The sequence below is a fragment of the Lytechinus variegatus genome, chromosome 10 (genome assembly GCF_018143015.1).
Source record: "Lytechinus variegatus isolate NC3 chromosome 10, Lvar_3.0, whole genome shotgun sequence".
In the NCBI taxonomy this organism is placed as follows: domain Eukaryota; kingdom Metazoa; phylum Echinodermata; class Echinoidea; order Temnopleuroida; family Toxopneustidae; genus Lytechinus; species Lytechinus variegatus.
In genome coordinates, this window is record NC_054749.1 from 32,570,992 (window position 1) to 32,598,476 (window position 27,485).

General features: G+C 35.9%; 1 protein-coding gene across 1 annotated transcript; it reads right to left on the reverse strand.

Moving 5' to 3' along the window:
• Positions 1-421: 421 nt before the first annotated feature.
• Positions 422-22,792, reverse strand: LOC121422375 (peptidase M20 domain-containing protein 2-like). Its single transcript, XM_041617377.1, has 8 exons — positions 22,627-22,792; positions 16,664-16,849; positions 11,826-12,029; positions 10,041-10,189; positions 6,259-6,401; positions 4,344-4,498; positions 2,328-2,553; positions 422-1,345 (listed from the first exon to the last, which is right to left on the reverse strand). Exons 2-8 carry the CDS (start codon positions 16,835-16,837, stop codon positions 1,200-1,202), a joined length of 1,197 nt encoding a protein of 398 aa, XP_041473311.1. The 5' UTR covers positions 16,838-16,849; positions 22,627-22,792; the 3' UTR covers positions 422-1,199.
• Between the last annotated feature and the right edge of the window lie 4,693 nt (positions 22,793-27,485).

A 27,485-nucleotide genomic window follows, 5' to 3' on the forward strand; every position in this document is an offset into this window, starting at 1 on the left:
TTATGTTACCAAGCAATGTTATCTTTGACTCAGATTTTGACTTTTCTTTCATGTATGATATGATGATTTACCTTGTTCTTTATGTTTTCATCAGGTCATTGATGAAAAACAGTTTTAAGCTGATCTTTTGTACCTGAATAAATATGTTCTAATATTCTTTTTGGGTCATTCAGATTCTTGTTATTTCATGAGTAGATCATTATTTAACCATGCAGCATTTAACATATAATACAAAGCATATTATCTTTCTGATACAGATTATTATGCATCAGCTACAAATTGCACTTCAAATTTGTATTGCTATTACAATGTACTTATCTAATATTTGACAAAAAAGGTGTACATTCTAATTCTAGTCACTAGTAGAGAGTGATATCCTCACAGTAACACTACCCATAACATTGTGCTCATTTTGTCCTAATAAATTCATCACCTAATAAACATAAATGAGTTGTATAAAATGGGCACATACCATCTGATATCACTTTCAATAATATGACATTAAGTTTAAAATCATTAATATTATTCATCAGGGATGAACTCAAGTATAAGGTCTCATTTCCTTCTTAATTAGCTCATCCCCGCACACGTCTCTAATCATTTCATTCTGTTTTTGTTTGAATACATGTTATTTTGCAAATTGCATGATCTGCCTTTGTTTGCAAGTATGTGGGTTTTCTTGTAAAATACCTCTATTTTTTTAATAATTATTAGAGATAAATACAAAATAAACCTCCCTTCTTTATGAGATTAAAATCAGTGAAAAACGCACTAGCAATACATGATCCCGATTCCACACTTGTACGTATGATGTTCAGTACATGCCACCTGATGCTCATTGGTATGATAAAAAGTTATGATACATATGAAATTCTAAACTTCATGTATTACAATATTCAATACTGTATGACAGCAGCTTTTATAATACTTTCCATATAAATTATGTATGGATGGAAAATTTAGCGATTTGAAAAGACTGGAATAAAATCCCTCATATAAGGATAGAAATTATGACTAGTGTAAGTCTTTCCTATCAGCTTCAAAGTTCCTCAGATGAAAGTTTGAATAAAAAGATGTGCAATATATATGTACATATAAGGAATAGTTTAAGGGATGAGGAAATAAAATACATTTTCAATTGCATATGATAAAAAGTTAAAAATTAAAATTTTCAATTATTCATGGATCACTTGAAAGAACTATGCCATTGTTCCATTCATCTGGCAAGCAAAGTCCTTTTTAACACTTGCTAAGACGTCCTCATTTCCAGGCTTCATGATCTCAAGAGCTGTCAGAGCCATGGATTTAGCCTGGATCAGAGTCGGTGCCTGGGCTTCTGGGGCACCTGAAAAACAATCAGAGATAGAATTGGTACTGAGTAGATAATTAATTGCTATGAACCAAAGATCGTGGGTTCGAGTCCACCCTGGGTGGATGACTGAAGCCAAAGCGTTGTGTAAACGTCTCTCCCATGTTTCATAGATGCAGGCTATGTTACGATGGAAAACAATCCATCCCTCAGATAGGATGTTACATGGAGGGCCCCGTGTAGAGGTGAGTCACCACCTTTGCATGTTAAGAACCCACTGCACTATTCGTATAAGAGTAGGGGGAAACCCTGGTGTAGTGGTCCACCTGCACTCCCCCCTATTAGTTATATCGGGAGGAGAGACCTGCGGGTCATAGTGATTCAGTTCGCTTTTCGCCTCCCAGACACAGATGACGCCAAACAAGTAATAATAAAGAACATTTGAGTGAGAAACAAGCACACGGTGGTGGGGTGGGAGCGAAGGGGATGAGAGAGGTAGAGACTTGATAGAGATAAACTAAAATTAATCATTACAACATAATCATCCCCTCAATTTCGATAGAGCATTGTAAATTTGATTATTCACACCTGTTTGGTTTCTTTCATTTTTTTGTCATGTATCTTTCAATGATGGTCAAATAATCGTTATGGAATTGCATTGTTGTTGCCCATGTATTTGGCTTAGAACCACATCCCCATTTTCCATTCGGAAAGCTGCCTCTACTACCACATTTGATGTTAAAACACATCAACAGAAGATTCTACTCACTTTTGTTATCTGATAACTACTACATCTAATTTTTCATCTTTCCCCCAAAAGATTTACATTGAAAGTGCTATGGTATTATTTGATTGATTATTGCAAAGCTAAATGCTGGATATAATCATTATCATAATCACAATCATCATTGTTGTCATCGTCATCATCATCATCATCACCATCAATATTATTACATTCAGCTATCTATCATCCCAATAATTTGTACATTTATTCAAAGAAACATCGCAAGGTGTATACCTGCAGCTGCAGTGAACGGCCTAGAATGGTTGGCTGCAGTAGTACCCATGTAGTAGAAAGGGTGTATGCTAGGGACCACGTAGGATACATCCCCCATGTCGGTGGAACCCGAGCCACCCTCTTTATCAAAGACCACGCCCATATCACCGGCCTCCTTCTCATAGATCGATGCCATGGTCGGATTGGTGATCAGATTAGCATAGCCTCGGAGATCTGTGACAGAGCACTGGATCATGTGGAAGAAAAGATGAGGGTTACCCTCCTACAACCTACAACATGCATAAGATTGATCAAAAGATTAGCATATCCTGAGAGATTATAGATAGAGCTATAACACAATGAAGAGACGGAACTTTCAATCATTTATTGATGATGAAATAAGCATAGGCTAAAGAGCTCTTGAACTACATGTAAGCATTAGATATGAAAGACAGGATGGGGGTTGTGTAATCCTTTAAGATGGGTGAAAGATTTCTTTAACATAACATTCATGGTGCATATGTATGGAACTTCCAATCATTTATTGGTGAGATAAGTGTAATCTTAGAGATCATCAATGTACCATTGGATATGACATGAATGAACAGACGAGGGTTGAAAAATCTTGCAAGATTTGTGAAAACATAAGCATAGCCTCAGGGATATTTGACTCAGCATTGGATGTGAAAGAAAAGATTGGGGTTACAATCCAATGAGATTGCTTAAAAGATTAACATAAAAGTAGAGATCATTGACTTCCAATAAAAGATGTGGCACACTCATAAGAATGGTGATAACACACATCATACTGTCTACATAGCTTAAGAGCAATGTGACTGTGCACTAGTCTGGATATGAAGAGGGACTGGGCTTCAAGATTATTATAGCGTTGGAAATATTCAACTGAGAATGAAATCAAACAAATGAAGATGAACGGGGGGAGGGGGGGGGGGCGGTGGGCTACAACAACATAAGACTAGTTACAAGATTAGCATAGACTCCGAGGAGGGTTCCAATCATATCAGATTGTGACAAGATTATGATACACTAACTGACTAAGAGGCACATATTCTGAAACCAAGTTTTACTTGTTGTTGTTGGTTGGCTTTTATCGGCGCTCTCATTCAAAAAAGAAAACATGAGCCAATAAAAATTATTTTATCATATCACTATAATTTTGTTGTTTTCATTATTTTCAGTAGATGTAGATAAGGCCTTATATTTTAAGAGATTCAAGAAATATAAGGTCATTAATTTTACTGAAAGAAATTTCGCTAGTGCATGCAAGCTTTGTTACACTCAATACACACCGTAAAAAATAGCGCTGCTTCGCTTTGAGCCACTGAAACGGTTCAACAACCTAGGCAATTCAAAAGCCACTCAGGCTTGGAGGCCCCCAATTAGGTGTGCATACGAGTGTAAATATACCATGAGTATAAATACCAGATTAAGGCGAAAAGTGCAAAGCAATACAAAACAATAATAATGTTGAGAAATACAGTTTTGTATCACTAGCAGGGATTCCTGGCCTCATCCTGGTGGGGCCTGGTGCCCTCCAGCTTGCTGCCTCATACACCCACAGGGGCATGCTTACTTATAGACCGTGGTTTAACTATGTACTGCAATTATCATTATGGGAAGCAGAACATATTACAATAATGTTTGACATTGCAAGTTTTCATGTTCACTGAGTTCTTTCCTTATTATTCTCATACATTTCAAATAACATAAGAGTACAGCAGCTGATGAAACAAACTTACAGTATACTGCCATAGATATCTGTCAAGATCGGCTATCTGTAGTTAACTACAACTTTACACTATAGCTTAAATTAAACCAATGTTCAGAAAACAGGCCAGAGTATGAACTGAGACAAAGATATGAAAGAAAGAATGGGGTTACAAATTGAAATTAGTCAATCGATCAATCTAATTCCGGAAATCATTTTCTACTTTCTTTTACAAGGTTTAAAATTTGGTCTTGTGACCGAGACGTGACTTGCGATTGGTAGCAAGTTTCGTGCAATAGTCTCCTTACCTTGCACCCCGTTGCCACGGCAGCACCCTCAGTGCATCCCACAATCTTTTTCTTGAGCTGTGAAAGTTCTTCCTGTGTGGGTGCCCTCAGGTAATAGGTGAGTTCAGCTTCTTCAGGTATGATATTGGGCTTGGCCCCACCTTTTGAAAATATACCTGACAGATGAAAAAAGACACAAGCCCATGAAAATAACAGTGTTATCCTGGGACCGATTGGACAAAAGGGTCAATGCAGGGTTCATCTTTCCTGTAACCTTTCTACTATGATGCAATGTATAAGGTGCATTTTATTATAAACTGGTAACATTATTTATTTGTAAACTGATTTTTATATAATGAAATAAATACTGCTTTATTTGTAAGCAATGGTTTTCATTCACTTCAGTGTAAAAATGAAATATATTTGAGGCAATTTATTCAAAAGGAGCCTTTTAAATAAATGGAGCATCATAAGATATCTGTGACAAAAGATGCTCCTTGCAAAGACACCTTAAGTTATACAATCCCCCTCCCTAGGTATAAAGTCCCATATGTCTTCATGTGACAATAGACCATGTACAAAGTGCCACATCCTTCCAAACACTGCAAAGCTATCATGGACAGTTTTATTAACATCTTGATCTAACATCTTGATCTATAACTTATAATCTCAATCTCTATCTTACATGTACAAGCTTACATGTAGCTGAGCTAATGTATTTCCCCGATTGTTGTAATTTCATTTTTGTTCCATCATTAGACAAATAACCTCAGAGCTTGGAATATGATCACAATGACATTTTATTTAATTTGCACAAACATTTTCAAAGAAAAAAGTTATCAAGATTCATAATCAACATGTGTTACAAAGCTTTGCAAACCATGAAAACTGAACAGCAACTATTGTCTGTAGTATTAGTACAGATAAAATATTCAAGTTTCAATGTCTATTTTGGAGCTCAGTTCAGCACCCTGACTTTCCCTTTCAAGTGAAGTTCACCCTGCCATCAAGTTTATTTCAACAAATGCCTAAAAATGAGATCAATATATGAAAGTTTGGCGAAAACCCAGTAAAAAATAATAGGTGAGAAATTTGAAAGTTTTCTCAGTACATTTAGGACAGTAAGTACAGTATGTGCCGCCGAAAGGGACCCCTGTTTTTACACCCAATTTTCTGTTCCACTGCATACCATTTCTCTTCCATAGCCAGGTGCCAAAGAAAACCTGTTCCAAGGTTTTTCTTCCATTGCACTCCACACTTAGAAGAATCCCCATACCATTGCAGTAGATGGAATTCATAGCTCCTGATTGGCTGATCGCGCAACCCTCTTCCCTCATGCCAAAAGCGATGCGTGCAAGAATTACAATGGGGATCAGTTGAGCTTGAGCTCCACGTAGCTGTCAGTAAAGCGGCGCTGCAAGACATGTGGAGAGTTTGGGTGCATGTTCAGATGACTGGTAGGCAGTGTCCGAAGTGAAAACAAAAAGATGTGTATTCCATCAAAACTGTACTGGAATCTCCCCCCCTCCCTTCAGGCTCATTGTGCAAGATATTGTCATAGGGCAATAATAATTTTATGACAGTTCTAAAATTCAATAGGAATTATCCTTGTATTTAACCTAAGCCAAGTAAATCCTCTGTTCAGAGCTAGGCATGCTTTTGCAACTCCCTTTTTAGTTTAGAACATTTTTAAAACATCCACCAGCACCAAACACCAAACTTGAAATCTTCAACAGTAAAAAGCAAGATAATACAATTGGGTAATTCAAATCTGCTTTGAAAACAATTAAGTGACAAAAAAGTCTCCTAGCAGCATTTCCAGCAACTTTCCTGTGTCCTTTCTTCGTCATTTTTTGCCTGCTTTGCACCGAGACCTTTTTTGAAAGGTATAATACGTCATAAAAGAATGGTTCTATTATCATTATTAATAACTTACCATGAACTCTCCATTCTGGTTTTAACTGTTGCCTCATGACTGAGATATTATTGTAGCACATCACAGCGGCATCTAAGGCATTTACTCCTTCCCAGGGACATGTTGAAGCATGGGATGCAACACCACTATACGATATTATCATCCTGTTTGAATGATACAATCATGATAATGAAATTAATCATAACAATAAAAGACAATAATAATATTGATGACAATGTTAATTATTCAAAAGAAAGTAGGAAAGAAAAAAAATATTGTGATTATTATAATGGTAATGATAATAATAATGATAGCAATAATAATATTTATGACAAGGTGAATTTTAAAAGAAAATGGGACAGAAAAATGAAAATGATTAATAATGGTACTACTACTACTACGGTACGACTACAACTACTACTCCTACTACTACTTCTAATATTAATCCTACTCCTCCTTCTTCTACTACTACTACTATTACTCCTCCTACTACTACTACTACTACTACTACTACTACTACTACTACTACTACTACTACTACTACTACTACTACTACTACTACTACTACTACTACTACTACTACTACTACTACTACTTCTACTATTAATCCTACTCCTCCTCCTCTTCCTCCTAATACTACTACTACTACTACTACTACTACTACTACTACTTCTACTACTACTACTACTACTACTACTACTACTACTTCTACTACTACTACTACTTCTACTACTTCTACTATTAATCCTCCTCCTCCTCCTCCTACTACTACTACTACTACTACTACTACTACTCCTACTACTACTACTAATAATAATAATAATAATAATGACAATGATTATTGAAAAGAAAATAGGATGGAAAAATATGATGATGAAGATGATCTGTTTCCATTCTTTTTTTTTTTTAAATCAGTATCATGATTTTTCTTTTATAATGATTTATCATACATGTAATAGGACTTATCATAATATTCTTCATACTACATCTGTTATTTGGAGGTTTACAAGCCTAATGCCCTGAGAAGAAGGAACATATGGTAAATTGCAATTTCCTCTATTAAGTACAGGACATATTGAAAATCCATACCTGCCACTCTATAAACAATTTACAAACCAAATTGATAATTTACATATATAGTCTTAAGGACACTGCACATGTTATGATTAGTGTGGAATAAAACGTAGAATTTGATGCTAATACCTAGACATGGAATATCTTACTGTGTAATGTTTGAAATCATTGTGCAAATACTATATTCAAATCTGTGACTATGCTATCATCCTTATTAGGATAAAAGCCAATTCAAATGTAATATCTAGTCGTAATGACGTTACAGCAGCCGTACGATAGGCTGACTTGAAACTAATTTGGCCTTCACTCCAAAATAAAAGGTTGCAATCTTCAAATAATGTAATATTTAGTATTTTTCAATTAATTTGAACCTCAAATAAAAAGATTCTTTACATTTTCAAAAATGAACAAAATGTGATTTGTTCCAAATCAGATTGTGGACAAGTTGTCAGGGATGCGGTGGCTTCATCCTTTTAGCTTATCCCTTATTGTCAAATCTTACTTTCACTGTGATTTTTTTTTTCTGTCTTTCTTTTCCCCCAAAAAATAAATCATTACAAATATCAAATTCTCCTTAAGAAAGTTAGTGCACATACATGTATGACAACATGAGTTTGACAGCACTTCTTCTGACAAAAACATGAGTACAGTACATAAAATGAGTGATTTGTTATGCGGTAATGATGTCTAAACACTCAAGAAATGAGCACTTGATTTGTTGCACACTATCATCAATGTATATCTGATAAAAACTTGAACCACACTAGATGAAATCAATCACACCCACTGGCCAGTATTCTGAACTCGGGTTTAAATTAAACCTTGGTTTAAAGTTGTGGTTTGACTATGGAGAGCCAGTTGGAGCACAAATCCCTGACAGTACACATTCAATTTATAAACTCGTATGACACCAAAATTGTTCATAATTGTCACGGAATGATTTTTCTTCATTATGAAAGCAAAAAGTAACTAGAGAGTAAACATAAGAAATATACAATATAAACATTATTTTTCATTTATTAGCAAAGAGTTAGACTGCTGAAGTTAAACCTGACTTCAGAAAACTGGCCATTGTGATTATTAAGTAATTAGCAAAAATTATATTCAACAATATACATGTATATATATATAAACAAAAAATCATTTATAGAGGAGGCGCGATAGCTCATTCGGCAGAGCGAGGGGCTCTGAAGCCTCTCCTCTGATTCTAGTGACTGTGTTTAATTCCCACTTGGTGCGCTAGTGCTCTTTCCTTTAATGCTTGAACACCTAGGCAGCCCAGATAAAGCCGGGGTAATAATATCCAAGTCCTTTGGAAGCGCATAGAGACGTTATTCATAAAATTTTACACGCTATACAAGAACTATTATCATTATTAATAATATCTAAATACTAATCCAAAGAAAAATGAAGGTACTAACATCAAATTGATATGATCCTTGTTAAAATTGTGTAATAAGGCAAAATGTATATATTGAATGAATACAGACATGTACCAACATGGTGATTAAAAGGATTAGATGAATATGAATAATTTAGTTCCAATTGGACACCAAATAGGTTAAGAATTAATTTTCATGAAGAATGATGAATCTTTTAGTTCCAGGAAATGGCATTAATAGTTGTTAGCAACGGTTACACAACAATAAGTGTGGGTACTGGGTAGCAATCACAGGGTGTGTTCAATGTCGAGTTTCAAATTTAAACGGCAACATTAATCATGATTGAAAACTCAATTACAAAACACAGCAGTGCACTGTTCAGTGTCGAAAATACAGAGCTGATTATTTGTTGATGGTATTTAAATTTCCAGCTCTCATTAGCGCAGCTTTATTGAGCAGTTTTACCAATCACTATCACAAGCTTGTGTACACTTCTACTGCAAGAGCAAATTTAAAGACGTTTCAAAACCCAATCGTGTTCAATGTCGCATTCGCGATGCTGACGGTCGTAGAACCTGAAATGATCGCGTTTGCAAACGCATCTTTTTTTATGTTTGAATTTCCCCCCTAATCATGATTTGAAAGACAATTACTTTTGCAACCAGGAAAGGAGGACATTGAACAGGTCCTCTGTTTCTCACTATGTCTGTGTTTTCTAATCACTTTTCTAATCACATTTTCAATTATGATTCGTGTTGCCACTACTATAAGTTTGGAAAACTGACATTGAACACACCCATAGTGAGAACTACAGTACATGTACACAATGTATCTGTGCTCGTGCGATTCAAAAGACTTAGTGAGAAATATAATATGCCATTCAAAGACTTACGTGGGAAAGAAAGTGATGTTTTTCTCTAAAACTTTGTGTACGACTACAATATAAGCTAAAAAAAAATGATACTAAAATATAGTAGGCCTACAATTCACCGAATAACAATCCAGGTATCAATTTGCAATCTTTGTATTTTCATGAGGAATACAGATAAAATTACACTGCATGTTTTCACAAGTTACAAATACACAAATTATCCAGGAAAATAAAGGCACATATGACATTTCATGATTTTAATAGTCATTTTCTTTTGAACATCTTTATCAATAATTGAATGATTCTGATGCAATAAGAGTGGGGAGAAGAAAAGTTTTAAAATATTTTTTTTCTTACATTTATTTTTTATGACTGTTTTAGCTCTGTTTCAAGAGTTACTTGGTCAAACATAAAATATGGTTAATTTGGCCCCATTAGATGAGTCAGGGGGAGCGGGCGGGGGCATAAACCCTCACCTTGCAACAGCAATAATCATCGGCCTTGATACATTGTTTGGGAAAGGATGTGCCATCATGGCGATGTCAATGCCTTCAAATGCTCCTGCATTTATGAGATCTATCTTCCCCCCTCCTGCTTCCTCTGCAGGAGTTCCTAGGACAGTCACCTATAGAAAACAGGTTTGGATGAAAAGGTCAAGGTTTGAAGGTGGTGTTTCATAAAGCTGTTTTACAATTTACCAATATGACTGGGCTGAAGGGAATAGATAGGAACATCTGGAATATTTTAAGTCCCTCAGAGACCAGCCTGAGTTAAAAAAACAAAAGATTTTGTGAAAATTTTACAAGAAGAACTGAATAATAAAGTCTTCTGGAATCTGGATACAAAACAAGGAAGTTAAGATCGTTTGAAAAATGAGATCACTGTAATGCACATCTCAATTGGAAATTTGTGAGAAAATTGTGACAAATGGAGCAGAGTCAGCAGACATCTCTTCATTTTGTCAGGAACTTACGATTTCTTTCTCTAGCCACTTTTCCCCCTGGAGTGGTAATTAAATATGATATCAATAATAGATTTGAGTAAAAGATTTTGACAGCAGAGTACATTTTGAGTCATTTTGAACATCACCATGACATTATTATGTTGGTATAGTGTTTCATAACTTTGGGCACTTGACCAAAAAAGTAGTAGGGATGTGCCGCGGGCAAGACAAAAAACGGGGGCCTTGGAGCGGTCTTATTGTAAGAAGGAGGGTCCTCGGAATGGTTACATTTCGTAATTCCGAAGGTTCTTTATTCCGAAGGTTCGTAATTCCGAAACATGTAAATTGCCTATACCTTGATGTTCGTTAATCCAAAAACGTAAAGGGTTCGTTAATCCGAACATTTGTGGCGTTATTCCGAAGGTTTGTTATTCTGAAGGTTCGATAATCCAAAAACAAAATAAAGTTCGAAGCTCCGAAGGTTCGTTAGTTCGAAAACGAAATAAGTTTTGTTGTTCCGAAGGTTCGTTAGTCCGAAAACGAAATAAGGTTCGTTAATCACTACGTTTTCAGACTAACGAACCTTCGGAATTACGAACCTCATTTCGTTTTGGGATTAACGAACCTTCGGAATTACGAACCTCACTTTGTTAACAGACTAACGAACCTCATTTCGTTTTCGGACTTACGAACCTTCAGAAATACGAACCTTTGGCATAACGAACCTTCGGAATATCCGAACTTTCTGAATAACGAAGCTTCGGAATAACGAATGTATGCACCTCGGAACGGGCTTCGGAACTACAAATGTTTGTGAAAACGGGGGTCCTTGGAATGGGTTGCCTGCATGTGATTGCGTATGCATCCCTATGGAATGTGCATGCAGCTAGCCCGGCGTCACGGGCGCCGATGGACGGACAGCGCTCTGCAGCCGCTTTTAACCAAAAATGTGGCTTATGTAGCAGATCAATGCGGACAGAACGGCGTAACGGAAAATATGCGAGGATTTCTTTCTTCTTTTGTCTCGATAAGAAGAAAATCTTATGCTTTGGAGCGGCTTTCTTTGTTCTTTTGCTCAATAAGACAAAAATGCTATGCCTTGGAACGGAAATTTGAGTGTGAAAATGGGGGTCCCCTCCGCGGCACATACCCACCATGCATTATATATTGAGTCCCCCCCCCCCGGGGCTTCACTCCCTCTCTTATTATTTTGTTTTCCTTTAAATCAACAATCCACTAACATTTGATTCCCTTTAAGGATAACACTCTCGTTTGTCAATTTGTACCATATTCTAATTTTCAGATCTCAATCCCTTACCCTTCCTATTGGTGTCTCTTCACGTTCTAACGCAGCTTTGATCCCTAGACCTGCACCTGCTCCACATTCAGCTATCAGGTTATGTCCGCAGGCATGGCCAATTTCAGGAAGAGCATCGTATTCACAGATCACACAAACATGGACGCCAGCATCAGATCCATACGTAGCCTTGAATGCAGTCTCAAGGTGATAATTTCTTGTAACCTAAAAAAGAAAGAAAGAAAATAATTCCAATTTTTTTTTTGCAACTGAAAAAATTCCTCCATAATGTTGATTGAGAAAAGTGGGGAAATTGAGTAAAATCAATTTACACAAAATATTTTCAATATATGGAGTATGGACAAAGCAAAATGACACACAGGTTTTATGGAAACTTTGAAAAAAAATAGGAAAAACCAACTGGACAATATAATTTGTTTGTCCTAAGTACATGTACAAATTGCTAGATAAAGGTCTGTTTGTTTCAAAAATTGCTTCTTACTGTTTAAGCATTAGGCCATACTTGAATGAAATCGAAAGGTGACTGATCTAATGTCTTAAAGTTGTATAGGAAATATCATTTTAATTTTCTTTTCATTGATCAGTGTTGGCAAGTACCTGTTCTCTTCTAATCCTTTCATTTCAAAACAAGGGAGGATCAGAATAGAATTGAAATCCCCTCTGCATAAACTACGGAAAATGACCAAGGGAAGAGTGTCACTAAGGCGAGCACATGAGTATAATGCAAAAAAATGGAGTTATTGGTCAAGCAATAAAAGTGGAAGGTGGCGACTTCACCTTTGACCTTCTGATCTCAAGATCAATAGAATTCCTGAGATCCATGCTGGTATCATACACACCAAATTATATGAGCCTACATGTAGGTTAAGTTTAACTGAAGCTATCACGTTTACAAGGACTTTAACCCTAATTCTCCTGGGGGGGGCCATAATGCCCCCCCCTCGACAATTTTTGTAATATACATGTATCTTCTGCACAAAATTGTTTGACCTAACCACTCACTGACCTTTTACTTTCAAGTCTCGCGCAAATTTTGAGACCAAATTTGTGACGCCCGGCTACGTGGTTACGACATTACGCAACATTATGTAAGTGCATGTCAGACCCAAAATTGCTCATAAACGTGATTTCATGTACAAATCCAATGCAAATTATTTTAGCCAAAATTCATAAATATATCATTTCTATTTTTACTGATTAAATTTAATTAATTTTGCCTTGTTTATGATCAGAATTAAGTCTGGAACAATTTCCATCGAAAAAAACAATAAAAAAAGTAAAAAAACAAAGAAATACATAAGAAATTAAAAAACTATAAAATACACTGTACATGAGAAATCGGTCTTGGTACCAGAATTTTTTTCATTCACAATTGTTAGGAATGCTATAAAGAATATTTTCCCCAAAAAATATCATTCTAGGAGCTTTGTTTAGTGAATCAGAGCAAAAAGTATGATTTCATGAATAAATTAGCATAATTAATTCATATAAAATAAAAATATATAAATTCAGTGAAATTTACCAATGCAACTGCATAGATTACATCATTCTCTACCATCATGCAAAGTTTTGTTGTGATCGCGCAATTCGCGACTGAGATCTTAAGGGGGGCCATATGATAATGCCCCCCCCCCCTGAGAATGACAAGAATCAAAATATCCCGGGAGATTTAGGGTTAAAAGGTTGACCTTAACCTTTGACCTTTTGACCTCAAAATCAATAGGCTCCACGATATTAACATACATGTACATGTACACACCAAATCGTATGAGCCTAGGTTCAGTCAAACTTAAGTTATCACATTTACAAGGACTGCAGAAGGGTAAGATGAAAACATATCACTGTGACCTTGACATTTTGACCTTAAAATCAATGGGCTTCCTATTACCAATGCTGAGCATGATCAGTTCATCACGGACGGACATTTGATAGATTTTGAAAGTTTTGAAGGCTTGTAACAAATTAGGAATAAGATGAACAAGGTTCCTTTGTGTTTTATAGTGAAGAGTAGGACATAGTATGCTGAATGATTAAAAAAGTTTGTTGCCATGGTTACCTACAAACACAGGTATCCACTAAATGTGCCATATCACGGACGGACAAGATAGAAATGTGGTTTTTAGAATTTTTGTACATTTTTATTGTTTCTATCTAAACAGCTTTACATGGACCAATTATTGTTAATGCACCTAACACTCGGGTATGTTAGCTTCTATGTTCAGCATATTGAATTCTTAACCAATATCAAACTTCCGAGAGAATTGCAAATATTTTCCATCACGGACGGACATCATGGACGGACATCACGGACGGACACAATTAAAATACAATGGAAGTACTCTGTAAAAAGTTCTTAGTACTTTTTTGGTAAACAAATGCAATTGTTTTGATGATTTGTACATATTTTAATAATATTAAACAGTATTAGTTGCACAATCAAGTTGCTACAACTTCAATCAAGTTGCTGCAACTTGATTTAAGATGTAGCAACTTGATTTCTATGCTAGACGCACAGTATAATCTAGACATACGATTGCTCTTAACACATTTCTTGTCAAAATCGAACGTAAAGAATAGGTGATGTACAACTGTATAATAAAAAAAAATAAAAAACGTAAAAAGCCATTGATATGCAGGCAGAAAGGAGCAAATTCACATGACAGTCCTTTTACTTTCAGAAGATGATAGTATTCATAGAGAATTAGCAAGTGAAAAGACTTTAAATGAAAAATTGACATCCTGGTTCTTCCCGCATACATTTTTTACATACCGTAGTTTTTGTGGCTCAACTTACCCCAGACGATGGCACAACTTACCCCACAGATGGGGCAAGTTGAGCAATTTGACATCCTTTTTTTCAAAGGTCACAATGACATTCAGCGTGGGGGTAGAAAGTTATATATAGGTGAAAAATATTTCCCAAGAATCAAATTTAAAGGTAAGGTACTTATTTCTACAATATTACTAGTCATATCAATTCTAATGTGCAAAATGCAAAAAGTGTCACAACTTACCCCTCCTTCCCCTATTGTCTTTTTAAAGTGTAGAATACAAGTAGGTTCAAAATCAACAGCTAGTTGATTATTGATCATGTTGATACAAGTATTTTTATGATCATGATGATTTTAGGCATTAATTTTCCAGGAGTAAAGATGTTTTTTTAAGGTCCAAAAACTAAATCTAAAAGATTAACGGGTCACTGATCCTTATGCTTGTTTGTTCGATCAACACTTGTCAGGGGCTCTCTTTAAATCCATCTTTTGCATATCAAAGCGGAGACACCCCATAACATCAACAGCCCTCATGTATTTAGGCCCTGACCGAATCCAAAATTGAAATTGATATTCCAATCCAAAGCTTAACTTCTAAACACTACATTGTAAGCTTTATGCATTTTCACAGTTTACCAGATAAGCGATTTGCTTAAAATTAGCTCCAAAATGGACTTCGAAAAAAGGTATTCATGTAGTTTTCACAAACCTATGTTCTGTTAGAAGCATTGTGAATCCATAAGTTTGTACATGGAAAAATTGATTTTTCTGCTTATCAGATTATGCATTGCATTCTACTTCTCCATCACTTTCTGCAAGCTTGAATTGATGAAATCTACAGCTTTGGACTTGTTCTTGCCATACTTTGTTTCCCGCTTTTTTGGCATATACATGTACATGCAGCTTTTCAACTCTATCTGCATTCCAATAATGCTTAACAATTTTCCTGACAACAATATAGCCCCAATAACGGCCAAACAAAGATATCACAAAAAATTGTGAAGAGTTGTAGGCTTATTCCATTTGAATTCTGAATAATTCTCAGAGCCATTTTTCACTGCAATTAGAAGCTAAAATTAAACTCATAATCTGCTCAGCAAAGTTTCTCATTTGCATATATGAATCTTTCCACAAGTATTTCACTCGTCCGTCCGTGATGAAATTAATGTCCGTCCGTGATCATTTTTCATTGAGTTATTAAATGCATAAAATGTATGGATTTTAGCTATGTTCAAATAAAATGATGAACAGTGTCCAGTGAAATACTTCTACACACTTTTATTTCTGTTTCTATTCTGATAAAGAATAAAAAGCTGAGTCCATAGACATTATCCTAATAAAAATGATCACGGACGGACATTAATTTCATCACGGACGGACGGAAATGTTAACATCTACAAGGAAAGTTTACTTCCCATATTTTTTTCCTTAACCGATCATGCTCTGCTACATGTAGTATCATACACACCAATCATATGAGCTCAGGTTCAGTCAAACTGAAGTTATCACGTTTACAAGTACTGCAGAAGGGTAAGATGAAAACATGTCACTGTGACCTTGACCTTTGACCTCAAAATTGAAAGGCTTCCTGGGATCCCTGCTCGTAGTCTGCAGGAACAGACCCTGATTAAAACTTTGATCAGTAAGTATGTCTCCACGCAAAGACTAGCACGTACAAAACTTGCGAGAGGGCCTTCAGTACACAAGGCATGAGTAGGCTGCACATTCAGACCCTTAAACTCGAGTGAAGGGTTTGCAAAGTAGACTACCATGCTTGTATCATACACACCAAATTATATAAGCCTAGGTTAAGTTAAACTGAATTTATCGTGTTTACAAGGAAAAGTTAACGGCCAGACAGATAGACAGATGGACAGACAGGCAGACGAACGGACATCAAGCATACCATAATACGTCCTGTCTAGGACGGGCATATATACATAAGAATTTTAGAAAGTCAAACGGGGCCTAAGCTTTCGATCCTAGCAGAATCTTCGTCGCAGGCAAAATGACCACCAAAAAAAATATTTAAAAAAACATTAAAATTTTCTTATACCAAATGCTCACCTCAAAACCCTCCTTCTCAAAGAAATCTGTGAGGAACTTGTGGGATTTGTGTTCTTCAAAATTCAGCTCTGGATGTGACCAGATCTGTTGACTGAGTTCATTCAGTGCTTCAGCCGAGTCATCAATCTTAGTCTTGGCAGCCTCTCTTGTCTTGCTCCACAGGTCTGATGCCATTTCTGCTTATTTCTATGTATAGAGAATAGGAAAAAAAATCCATTTTTCTAAAAGTCACTTCCACATATTTTTGAAGAAAGTTGTTCTTGACCACATAGGAGGCATTTAACATTATCAGTGTCGGTTGTTTTTATGCACACATACATGTACATATACTATACATACATATGCAGGAATCTCACTTTCTGTGCAAGAAGTCAAATCAGAAAATACGTGTGTGTTGACTGATATTTTTTTATGCTCTCAATTGTGAGTCGATAAAAGAGAAGGGCCTTTTTCTTCTCAATTAGAGCCAAGGTAACAAAGCAAACTTAACTGTAAACCTCCTTTTTTTGTGTTCAAAGAAGCTATTCAGGCAAAGAGGGACTTCCAATAGCTTATACTGGGTAGACAAAGGACATTTCTTTCAGAGAAAAGAGAAATCAAACTCTGTGAGCTTCACTATACATCGTGACCAAATCCCCATGAAAAAGCAACTTTGAACTTCACAGAATCTACAATGTACCCAAGGGCTATAGGTGAAAAGCGTTCAGTAAAAGAATCAATCCTTTGAAATGATCTCTGGTACATATAGTCCATGTACATATGATGTTTTCTGACCATATTGCGCCTTTGAGCTGTTATTGATAAACAATACATCTACTGCAGTTTCCAAAAAGTACATGTATGACTCTCTTGTGTGTCTCAATTTTAACCTTTCTGTACATGTACCAGTACCACTGTCCTTCTAAAGAACATCTGTTTAAACAGTGAGACAAAGGAACCGATCTTCCTTGTGGAAATCATGGTATCTTATTCATCAAGTAAATACTGTGGGTAAAATTGCAGGTACATGTAGTCTTACTGAGGCTTTTGGACGTTGTATGATTCTTAAGGACTGGACCCTTTCTTCTGCAGATTGGGAAAGGGCACTTTCCTGCACTTCTTTTGGGCAAATTGATTATTCCTTCATGGATCTGAATGTACATGTACATACACAGTGCCAACACACTGCTGGAGCAATTTGTATAAATGCAGCGGGTGGGAGATCGGATGATCAATACAACTGCCATGTAATTCAATCATCACTTTCTATAAAAGGAAATACAAAAAATCTCACCTCAAAATAGAACATCTTTGCAATAAATAGCTGATTTACAGCTCATGCTAACAATGAATACTAAAGTTGCAAGATATTCTTGATGACTTGACAATGCCACAGTGATAATTATGCACTTGTGAGAACATTCAACTGCATACAAATCAGTTCATTTCATTTTCAAGTCCAACAAGTAGTTCTGCCCCATCCTTTTTTGTCCCCTTTTTATTCATCAGAGACTCAAAAAGTCAATAAGTGACCACCTTAGCCTGAAGGCCTTGGTACAAGATTTTGAAAATCTTTAGAGTCAGAATAGGATGTATGTACACTCCTAATATGTTTTAACATTTGTTTTCAAGTCTTTCTAATCACAATTACAAATGGCATTAAGTAATTTAACCTCCAAAAATGACGAGAAAAGCTTTGCTTTTGTGATGACCCTTGCAACTATCTAATTCATTGTGTAACAGAAAATACTGCTTAAATTTATTTATGTATGATATTCATATTGATAAACTTGATACACTTGAGAAAAAACTGGCAGCCGTGTGTTGCTGCCCTCTACATTCAGTGAGTTATGATTTCATTAAGGCTTTCTAATAGAATTTTCGATATCCTGGCCAATCAATGCAAGCGACAAGTTCTGAATGCATGCACATCTATAGACAAGTGCAATGCAAAGGCACGAATCGCAATATATAGCGACTGGTAAATATGTCTGTAAGGATGATGACGTCATCCAAGATGGCAACTTACGACGACCAACAAAAGGATCGAGGATGACTGTTTTGATCCTCATTTCAAAGGAATTATCGGTTACTGCAGTCCAAGGTACAATATTTCTAAATTTCATATACCCGGTACTTCCTCGTAAATTTGGAGCTAATTTCTTTTTCATGTGACATTTTATACAAAAACAACGATCCGAAAATCGTGTTTCCGCTGAATGTTAAATCTAACGTTTACTATTACGTACAGGCCAACAACTCTTCAGGGCCATTCCACAGGTTGGTGGACATGAGCTTAAAAATTCAATTTCAGTATTTTCTTGATTTTTTTAATACTTTAAGTCCTTCATACATGATAGTTTCAGGAACAAGAAATAAAAGTTTATTTTCATATGTATACTTTGGAAAAAAATGGTCAAAAGTTGTGTCTTCCATTGTGTACCAAAATACAAGAAAAATAGTGAAAAATGAAATATGCCTTATTACCCCTTTGTTATTGTAACAACATACCACTTTATATATTTCTGAAGTTTAGAAGAGTCAAATTACTTAAAATACACAACCGCTTTTCAAGTAAATTTGTAGTACTCCTTCAAAAATGAATATTGCAACCTGCTCAGGTGATGTAACGTGAGTAACCGAAAAAACTGACTTTGTTTTCTGAGAGAAAAATTCTTCACAGTTAATTGGTGGGATTTTAAATTCTCTTCCTTCAAACAATCTTTGACACAGTGATGACTATCAAAATCATTAAAAAGTACAATTTTTTTATAAAAATGATGAAGAAAAACTGTAACGTGAGTAACTTTGTAACGTGAGTAACCATCATGTAATGTGAGTAACCAGTAAAAATTATTCAGTTCGGTAACATTTTCTGTGGGATGTCAAGTTTTAAGTCTCATGGTGAGTTGTGAAGTTATTTTTGATTAATTAATTAAAAGCAAAATGAGGGTACATCTCTTTGATGCGACTCTTTGTTCATCAAAATATCAGTGGTCATACAATCACACAAAAAAATTGAATATTAGTAGAAGTATTCACAATGCGAGAGTGCATTAGTAAGACTTGGTTTTGATTAACCAAACTTTAAAGAGTGTTCGAACAACACATTGAATGCCCTACCTGTAACCCTATCTAGGCCGGGGTATTTTGGGAGTTGATATGGCCCGGGGGGTGGGCTCCCAGGCCCCCCTTGAGATCTCGGCCATTGGCCGCACGATCACGCCGAAAATTTGTGTGCAGGTTGTCTTGGACATAATCTACAATACTATACAGTAATTTATTTCATGCAAATTGGTATTAAGCGATTATGCTAATTTATGCATAATTAGTAAGCGAAATCATACTTTTCCCTCCTACTCCCTAATAAAGCTCCAATTGTTCCAATTTTTGGTATAAATCTCTTTTTGATGTTCCTAGCAATGAATTTTACTCACATTATTGAATTTTTAATGACATGTGTGTTGTTGACCATACATGGACAAAATGTAACGTGAGTAACCGTAACGTGAGTAACCATATTATCTGCACCCCAAGTAAAAACCATGTGTTCTTTATTTTTTTAATTATATACAAATTTTGTCTCCCTAATAATATACTTCTTTGAAATGGATATAATCAACTTTCATAAAAGCCTTGTATGAGGAGACTTTTCACTTATGTCAACTTTTCATTTTATGCATGTCCAAATCATGTAACGTGAGTAACCGACACATTCCAAAGATTTGCCAGGAGCATAATAGAATTTCCCAAGTTTTGTTTTTATACGAAGGATAGTCAGACTGTGTACTTTGTTGTGATAAGGAGATGTTTAGCTCCTATCAATATTAATTGAGTTACAGCTCCAAGTATGAGTCAAGGTGTCTCCAAATGTAACGTGAGTAACCGTGGAATAGCCCTTCAGTCAATGTATAGGTGAGTTGATCCAACACAGTAAAAATTATCATTTAACGAATAATGAAATTTGAAACTTGATTAAAAATAATTATTATGATAATAATAATTATTCATAGTCACGTATTAGATTTTATTATTTGATAATTAATAATTTTAATCTATAGATTGTTCTTCAAAATGGTATTTTATAACATTGTTAATCAAAGGTATGTCATACATGTACATAGGCAGTTCAAGGGTCAAGCCTGATGTATTTGCGCTATTTACAAATGGATCAAGGGATCTACACAAGATCGGTCTGGTAAGAAACATCCATAAGCACTACATGTAGGTGTATGAAGGTGTATATATTAGTAAAATCACAAACATTTATATGATTTCTATCTTCAAAGATGGCTTTCCTAGGGAAATCCATCTTTGTTTACATGTGTCTCTTTTATGTATATGCCATAGCATATGGGAGGTGGTTCAAGGCTTCGTGATCAAATTTATCAAAATCATTTAAAAATATGATCACGGAGTCCTCTTGTCTTGGGTTAAGTCGGCATAAGCAGACTTGCTGTCACTCACACATTGTACGAGGTTAGTATGTACTTACCTCGTACAATAGACCGTGTTTGACCCTGGATTTCGAAGTAGTCGGCAAACATCGCTTCCTTGCTGAAGTAATATTTGACGAAACTCCTTCTCGCTACGCACCGGGGCTCTTGCCGGTAAGTAGCAATGGGGGCAACAAATAGGAAATTATTTCAAAATCATAATCATTAAAAAAAAGCAAATTTCGCTTACCTCAGCCTCGAAAGTGACTTCGCTTGTCTCTTCCACGGAAATACAAGGAAGCCCGTTGGTGGCGCTAATAATTTCACAACCTTGATTCAGCTCCTCGGTAATTTTATAACTGTATCTAAATTCTTTGAATGCGCAATCCTTATAATTAATTTACTAATTATGGGCATCAATGAATGAAATACCTTCAAAAACATAATTAAAGATTATAATTGGTGATGATAACACTTATTTGCAATGAATTTAAAAAGATGACTAATAAAAAAAATGAAAATAATATACGTGCCTGGAAAGAAACCAGCAGTACAAGCTTTAACGAACGTCAATAATACGTATACGGTATCCCAAAGTCTATACAATGAAAAGATTGGACACTTCACGGACTTCGCGTAATGCCTTGCGTCGATTTGCGTGTAGAAGTAGTGTAGGTGCCTAGTCTTTCCCTTGTGTCTTTGATATGAATATAAATCGCGCGCCCTCTTTAGGCGAAAATTGATATCCGCGCTGAGCAGATTTCATCTCTGTAAAATCTTCACTAAAGATCAAGAAAATATACATGTTTTTTAAAAGAAACTTCAAGGAGAAGTCACGGAAGGATCTAAATGATTCGGTGTCATAGCAGAATGTGATATCTAAAATTTCAAGTCATATTTAATGTGGGCAAAGCCCAGCAAACTTTAACTGTGTCGTGTGTGTCGCATGCATACGACTGATATTCCTTCGCACGCGAGATGCTTGAACCCATGGGTGACTTGCTGTACTCCGCCTACTTTATTGATGTGTGTGAGATCACCAAGTAAGCAGGTAACTTGCTAGGTTTTTGAGTGAGTTTGGATTTGAAAGAGTCCAATGAGTTTATGTTGTGTCCATGTTCCAATCTTTGGTAGGCCTAGTTCGAGGGAAGAAGCTGTATTTACGAGCATCCCTTTATAAATTTATTTGACTAGCAGCCACAAGTCATGCAAGTAGCAGACGCTGGAGCTTGATACTATTTCCTCTAGTCTGCCGGGTGGTTTGCTGGATGAAGTTTTTTTGGGGGGTTGATGGCAACAAGACCTTTTATTATTTGGAACATTAGGCCCAGTCTACTGGTGAGCTCTTGCCCCGGGGACCTCGACACGTCTTCAGACAGTGCGTGTTCGGGCTGCCGCAGTAAGGTAAGCTCCTGAGCGCCGGGCCGCTTCGCGGGGCCGGCGTTCCCTGGTAAAGGACACGTAACCCAGGCCCGGGAGCTCGCGCATACATGTAGCTGATAGTAAAAGCTCTGTCCAACATTTGCTTATAATTTATATTTGACTTACCTAGATCTATAACATTCACACTATTGCCCACTTGAACAAAATAATGATGTAATTCCAATTCCAATGATTTTCTAACACAAAGTAGAGGGCAGCTCAGGCTTCAAGTTGAGAACGTTCACAATTCTATCCCGAGTTTCTGTTTACGTTTATTCGAAGCGTACAAGTCATGATCAGCTGACTTGACATGTGACAAAGCAATGACTAAGATTGACACTTAAAGGGGAAGTTCACCCTGAAGAAAACTTTGTTGTAAAAATAGCAGAAAAAATAGTAAAAAATATTGGTGAAGGTTTGAGGAAAATCCGTTAAAGAGTAAGAAAGTTATTAGAGTTCAAAATTTTGGATTTGTGACGTCATAAACGAGCAGCTGCCCCATGTGTTATGTAATATAAAATGTATGAATTTCAAATTTGGTATGGTTCCTGATGACTTAATTTTGTTTTCTTTTCATGATCGGGTGTGAAACGATTTGTCTATTGATATACAAAAGTTACAGTGAAAACCATTTTCAATTTTCTGAGAAAATGACATTTCATTGATTTTTTACCATTCGCTATGTAGGGATGCTGCTCGCATATGACGTCACAAATCGAATAATTGAAATTCTAATAACTTTTTAATAATTTGATGAATTTTTCTCAAACCTTCGGCAATATTTTTTATTATTTTTTCTGCTATTTTTACAATAAACTTTTTGTCAGGGTGAACTTCCCCTTTAAGTTCGAAAGTTCATATAACTATAAGTTCAAAAAGTTCAAAGATAAACTGTCATGAAATAGACATTTTAAAGGTAAAGTCCATCCAAGGAAAAAGCTGACTAAATAAATGGAGAAAATCAAACTAGCATAGTGCTGAAAATTTCATCAAAATCGGATGTAAAATAAGAAAGTTATGACCTACCCCCGGGCATACCGGTTTTGACATTGATAGGCCCTATGCAAGTCAGTCATGCAAGATGTCCATCACTCAGTTTTGTTTTTTATTGTTTGAATTGTATACATCTCTATGTTTGAATAATACAATATTTCATTTTTTAAATAGATTTGACAATAAGGACCAACTTGACTGAACCATAATAAAACAATGCTAATTCCACGTGTTCAGGGAGGATTAATCGTTGTATCACTTGACTAAATGAGGAGAAAATTTGAATATTTCATATATACGCCTAATGAAAAAGGCCTACAAAAGAAATAGTGAGAGGTTGATGTCATAGTCTCCTGATTTGTATATACCAGCCAGGATTAAGCGAAACTTTAAAATGTCATAACTTTCTTATTTTACATCCGATTTTGATGAAATTTTCAGATGCTTGTTGGATTTTTCTCTTTTTATCCAAATCAACTTTTTGTTGGGGTCGGACTTGTCCTTCAAGTAATTTGTTATAGAATTAATAGTGAAGGTATACACAACTCACCAATCAAAATGCGAGCATGTAGTCCTAGTTGATAGTTTTTATACAATCTGACCTGAATGGGGATATTTTGAGAACTTTAAAGACAGGAAAAATATACCTGACAAACCAAATTTGCCAGCGCACAGCGAGGACAGAAATGTTCCGAGCTGAATTATGTTTGGCATGTTGACTTCAAAATTTGATATTTTTAAGCTCATTTTTGAGCAAGATATGTAAATCACCTAAAAGACAAGCCCGAGCAAAATTTTTTGTATAGTGACATGATTTTTTTTATCTTCCAGCAAGCCCCCCCCCCCCCATCTTATGTTTCCACTTAATTCTCCCTATTCTTTTTTTTTCTTTCCTCATTTTTCTTTTTTTCTTGGCTCCCGGATATAGGGTAGAGGGGGGGGGGGCATTGGCGGCGGAAGCCAAAAATTTTAGGAGGGGACAACCCACAAAAAAAATTTGACAAGCAAAAAAAAAAAAAAAAAGGTTCTCAATCTACAAATTTTAGGGGGGACGCGTAGGAAAATAAATTGACAAGCAAAAAAAAAAAAAAAAAAAAAAAAAAGGTCATCAACTACAAATTTAGGGGGGTCCGTCCCCCTCTCCTCAAATTTAGGGGGGGACACGTCCTCCCCGCTTCCGCCGCCTATGGGGGTACTGGGCCCTTCGGCCCCTGCCTATGCTAGTAGTAGCATGCCTCTTGCATGCAGTGGCGGCACCAGGCCGGGGGGCATTTATGTTAAGTTTCCCCGGGCCCGGTTGCCTCCCAAAAATTTTGAAGAAAAAAATGCAAAGTAAATGCTGCCATAAACATCCTACACGAGCTTTGATTCCAAACACTGACCATTTTTAGTATTCATTTTTTAACATACATTTTCTCATATCCGGTCACTGTTATATCAATCAATCAATCAATTCTTTTATTTCATTTCCATTCAAAACATAATACAAAGTAATATAAAACAATATAAATCAAATACAATTTTACAGAAGGGCATTCTTACTTCGTAAAAAAAAAAACACAGTATAATATAGAGCATAAATGGATATGGAAATGAGGGGGATCCACTAAAAAGCAAAGCTTGTAAAATTGTGGATCCCCCTTGGAAAAGAAGAAATTATAGTCGACTTACTATATGCGTACATGCATGTATTACAGGAAAGAAAAAGAGAAAAAGAAATCATATTGACGGAAACATAAAAACTGAACAAATGCAAAGCTTTTCACACAAAGAGGTCTTCGTTGTAAAGGATATGTTGCGCAAGACAGGAAAAAACAGAGAGAGGGGATGACAAGACGTAGAAGACAAGACAAGACGTAGAAGACAAGACAAAACAAGAGACAGGACAGTACAAGACAACTAGTTTTTAAAAAGGAGTAAAACTAAGAATGGGAAAGGGCTGACCATGAACCAGCTTGATCTGGTGAAATAACAAAGGACTGGACAATATAGATGAAAAAAGATAAAATAAAAGTGAAAAATGTAAGGATTATAATCAAGATAATGAAGTGTTAGTTCCGTTGAGAAGAATTATAGGAATTAAGCAGGATACGTTTGAGTTTACGTTTGAATGAATTCAAGGAGACACTGTCTTTAACATTATTAGCGAGTGAGTTCCAGAATTTAGGACCGTTGAATAAGAATGTATTTTTGGCCAGTAAAGTTCTGTAAAGTGGGATGTGAAGTTCGTCAGAGTGTCTCGTGGGGTAGTTATGATAAAATTGATTTTTTGGGAACATGGCATCAAAAATATGGGGAAGTGCATTATTATTATAACTATACATGAAGTGCCCTAACTGTAGTAAATACAGGTCTTTGACTTTCAACAGTTTACTTTCTAGAAAAAGTGGGTCCGTATGAGAACGGAAACATGTACTATGAATAATACGAAGTGCTTTCTTTTGCAAAAGCAACAATTTATCTAATAAATATTGATGGGTATCACCCCAAATAAGAATCCCATAGTTCAAATAAGGCAAGATTAAGGATGAGTAGAGCATGATTAATGATGTGGAGGGAATGCAAAATTTTAGCCTATTAATAATACCAATATTTCGTGAAATTATTTTGGATATATTTTCAATATGATTTTTCCAAGAAAGTTAATTGTCAACTGTTATTCCAAGAAATTTGGTGTAAGGTACCATTTCTAATGGGGTATTATCAAATATAATGTTCATCGGTAACTTGTCTATGGAATTACTAAATAACATGTATTTTGTTTTGTTAAGGTTCAAAGATAATCGATTGGCTCTTATCCACTCAGTAACATTATTAAGTTCAGAATTAATAACATCAACTAAAGTTTGTGGATTCTGATGAGAAAAAAATAAGGTCGAATCATCTGCAAACAAGATAAGGGATAATATTTTGGATGATCTACAGAAATCATTTATATAAATTGTGAAAAGAAGTGGGCCCAATAAGCTACCCTGGGGGACTCCACAGTTAACATATTTCAAATTGGAGTTATGATCTTTAACAAACACGTATTGTTGTCTGTTAAGTAGGTAGCTCCTGAACCACTCCAAGGCCTTCCCTCGCACACCATAGTGAGATATTTTTTTAAGTAGGATTTCATGATTAATGTATCGAAGGCCTTGGAGTAGTCCAGGAAAATACCCACAAGGTGACTAGATTTGTCTAGAGCATTGACTACTTTGTTGACAAAATTCATCAGGGCATGAGTGGTGTTGTGCTTGTCGCGAAACCCAAATTGAACATCAGATAAAATATTATGCATTGACAAAAATTTTTCTGTTCTGACGTATACTATTCTTTCAAGGATCTTAGAAAATGTGGACAAAAGAGAAATAGGTTGGTAATTACCGACATCCAACTTATCACCTTTTTTAAATAAAGGAATTACCTTGGCTATCTTCATTTGATTTGGTACTGTACCATTTTCTAAGGAAAGGTTGAATAGTATAGCTCCTAAAGCTACAGTCACTAACATAGAGTCTATATAAGGCTAATGGCTTGGTTATGACTGGGACACCCTAGGATATAGTTGCCAACTCTACCGCTTTTCACGCTCAAAAATCTATGTAGCCAAATAATAATTTCACCAGGGTTCCGTATAACACAAAGGTGAGCGATTAATCGCACACTTAATTTTCAAGATTGATTGTACATTATGATTATAGTCAGTGCAATCAGTCGTATAAAACTGTTCTACGGTCATTGCTGAGCCGCTTGTGGTCCGGGGAGCGTTTCATCAACATTTTCATCCGACAAGTTGTCAGGTCTGACAACTTTCCTTGATTATGATTGGCTGAGAGGCACTGTTACCATAGTAACTGTCGGATAAAACTGTAGGGGAAGGCGGGGTAAGTTGAGCATAGGGGCAAGTTGAGCCACCAGCCCCAGGCCAATAATGAATGAGTCAGACATTGTGGTGGTGTCATGTATTGATGACCCATAGCATAACCCCTAACCCCACCACATTGTTT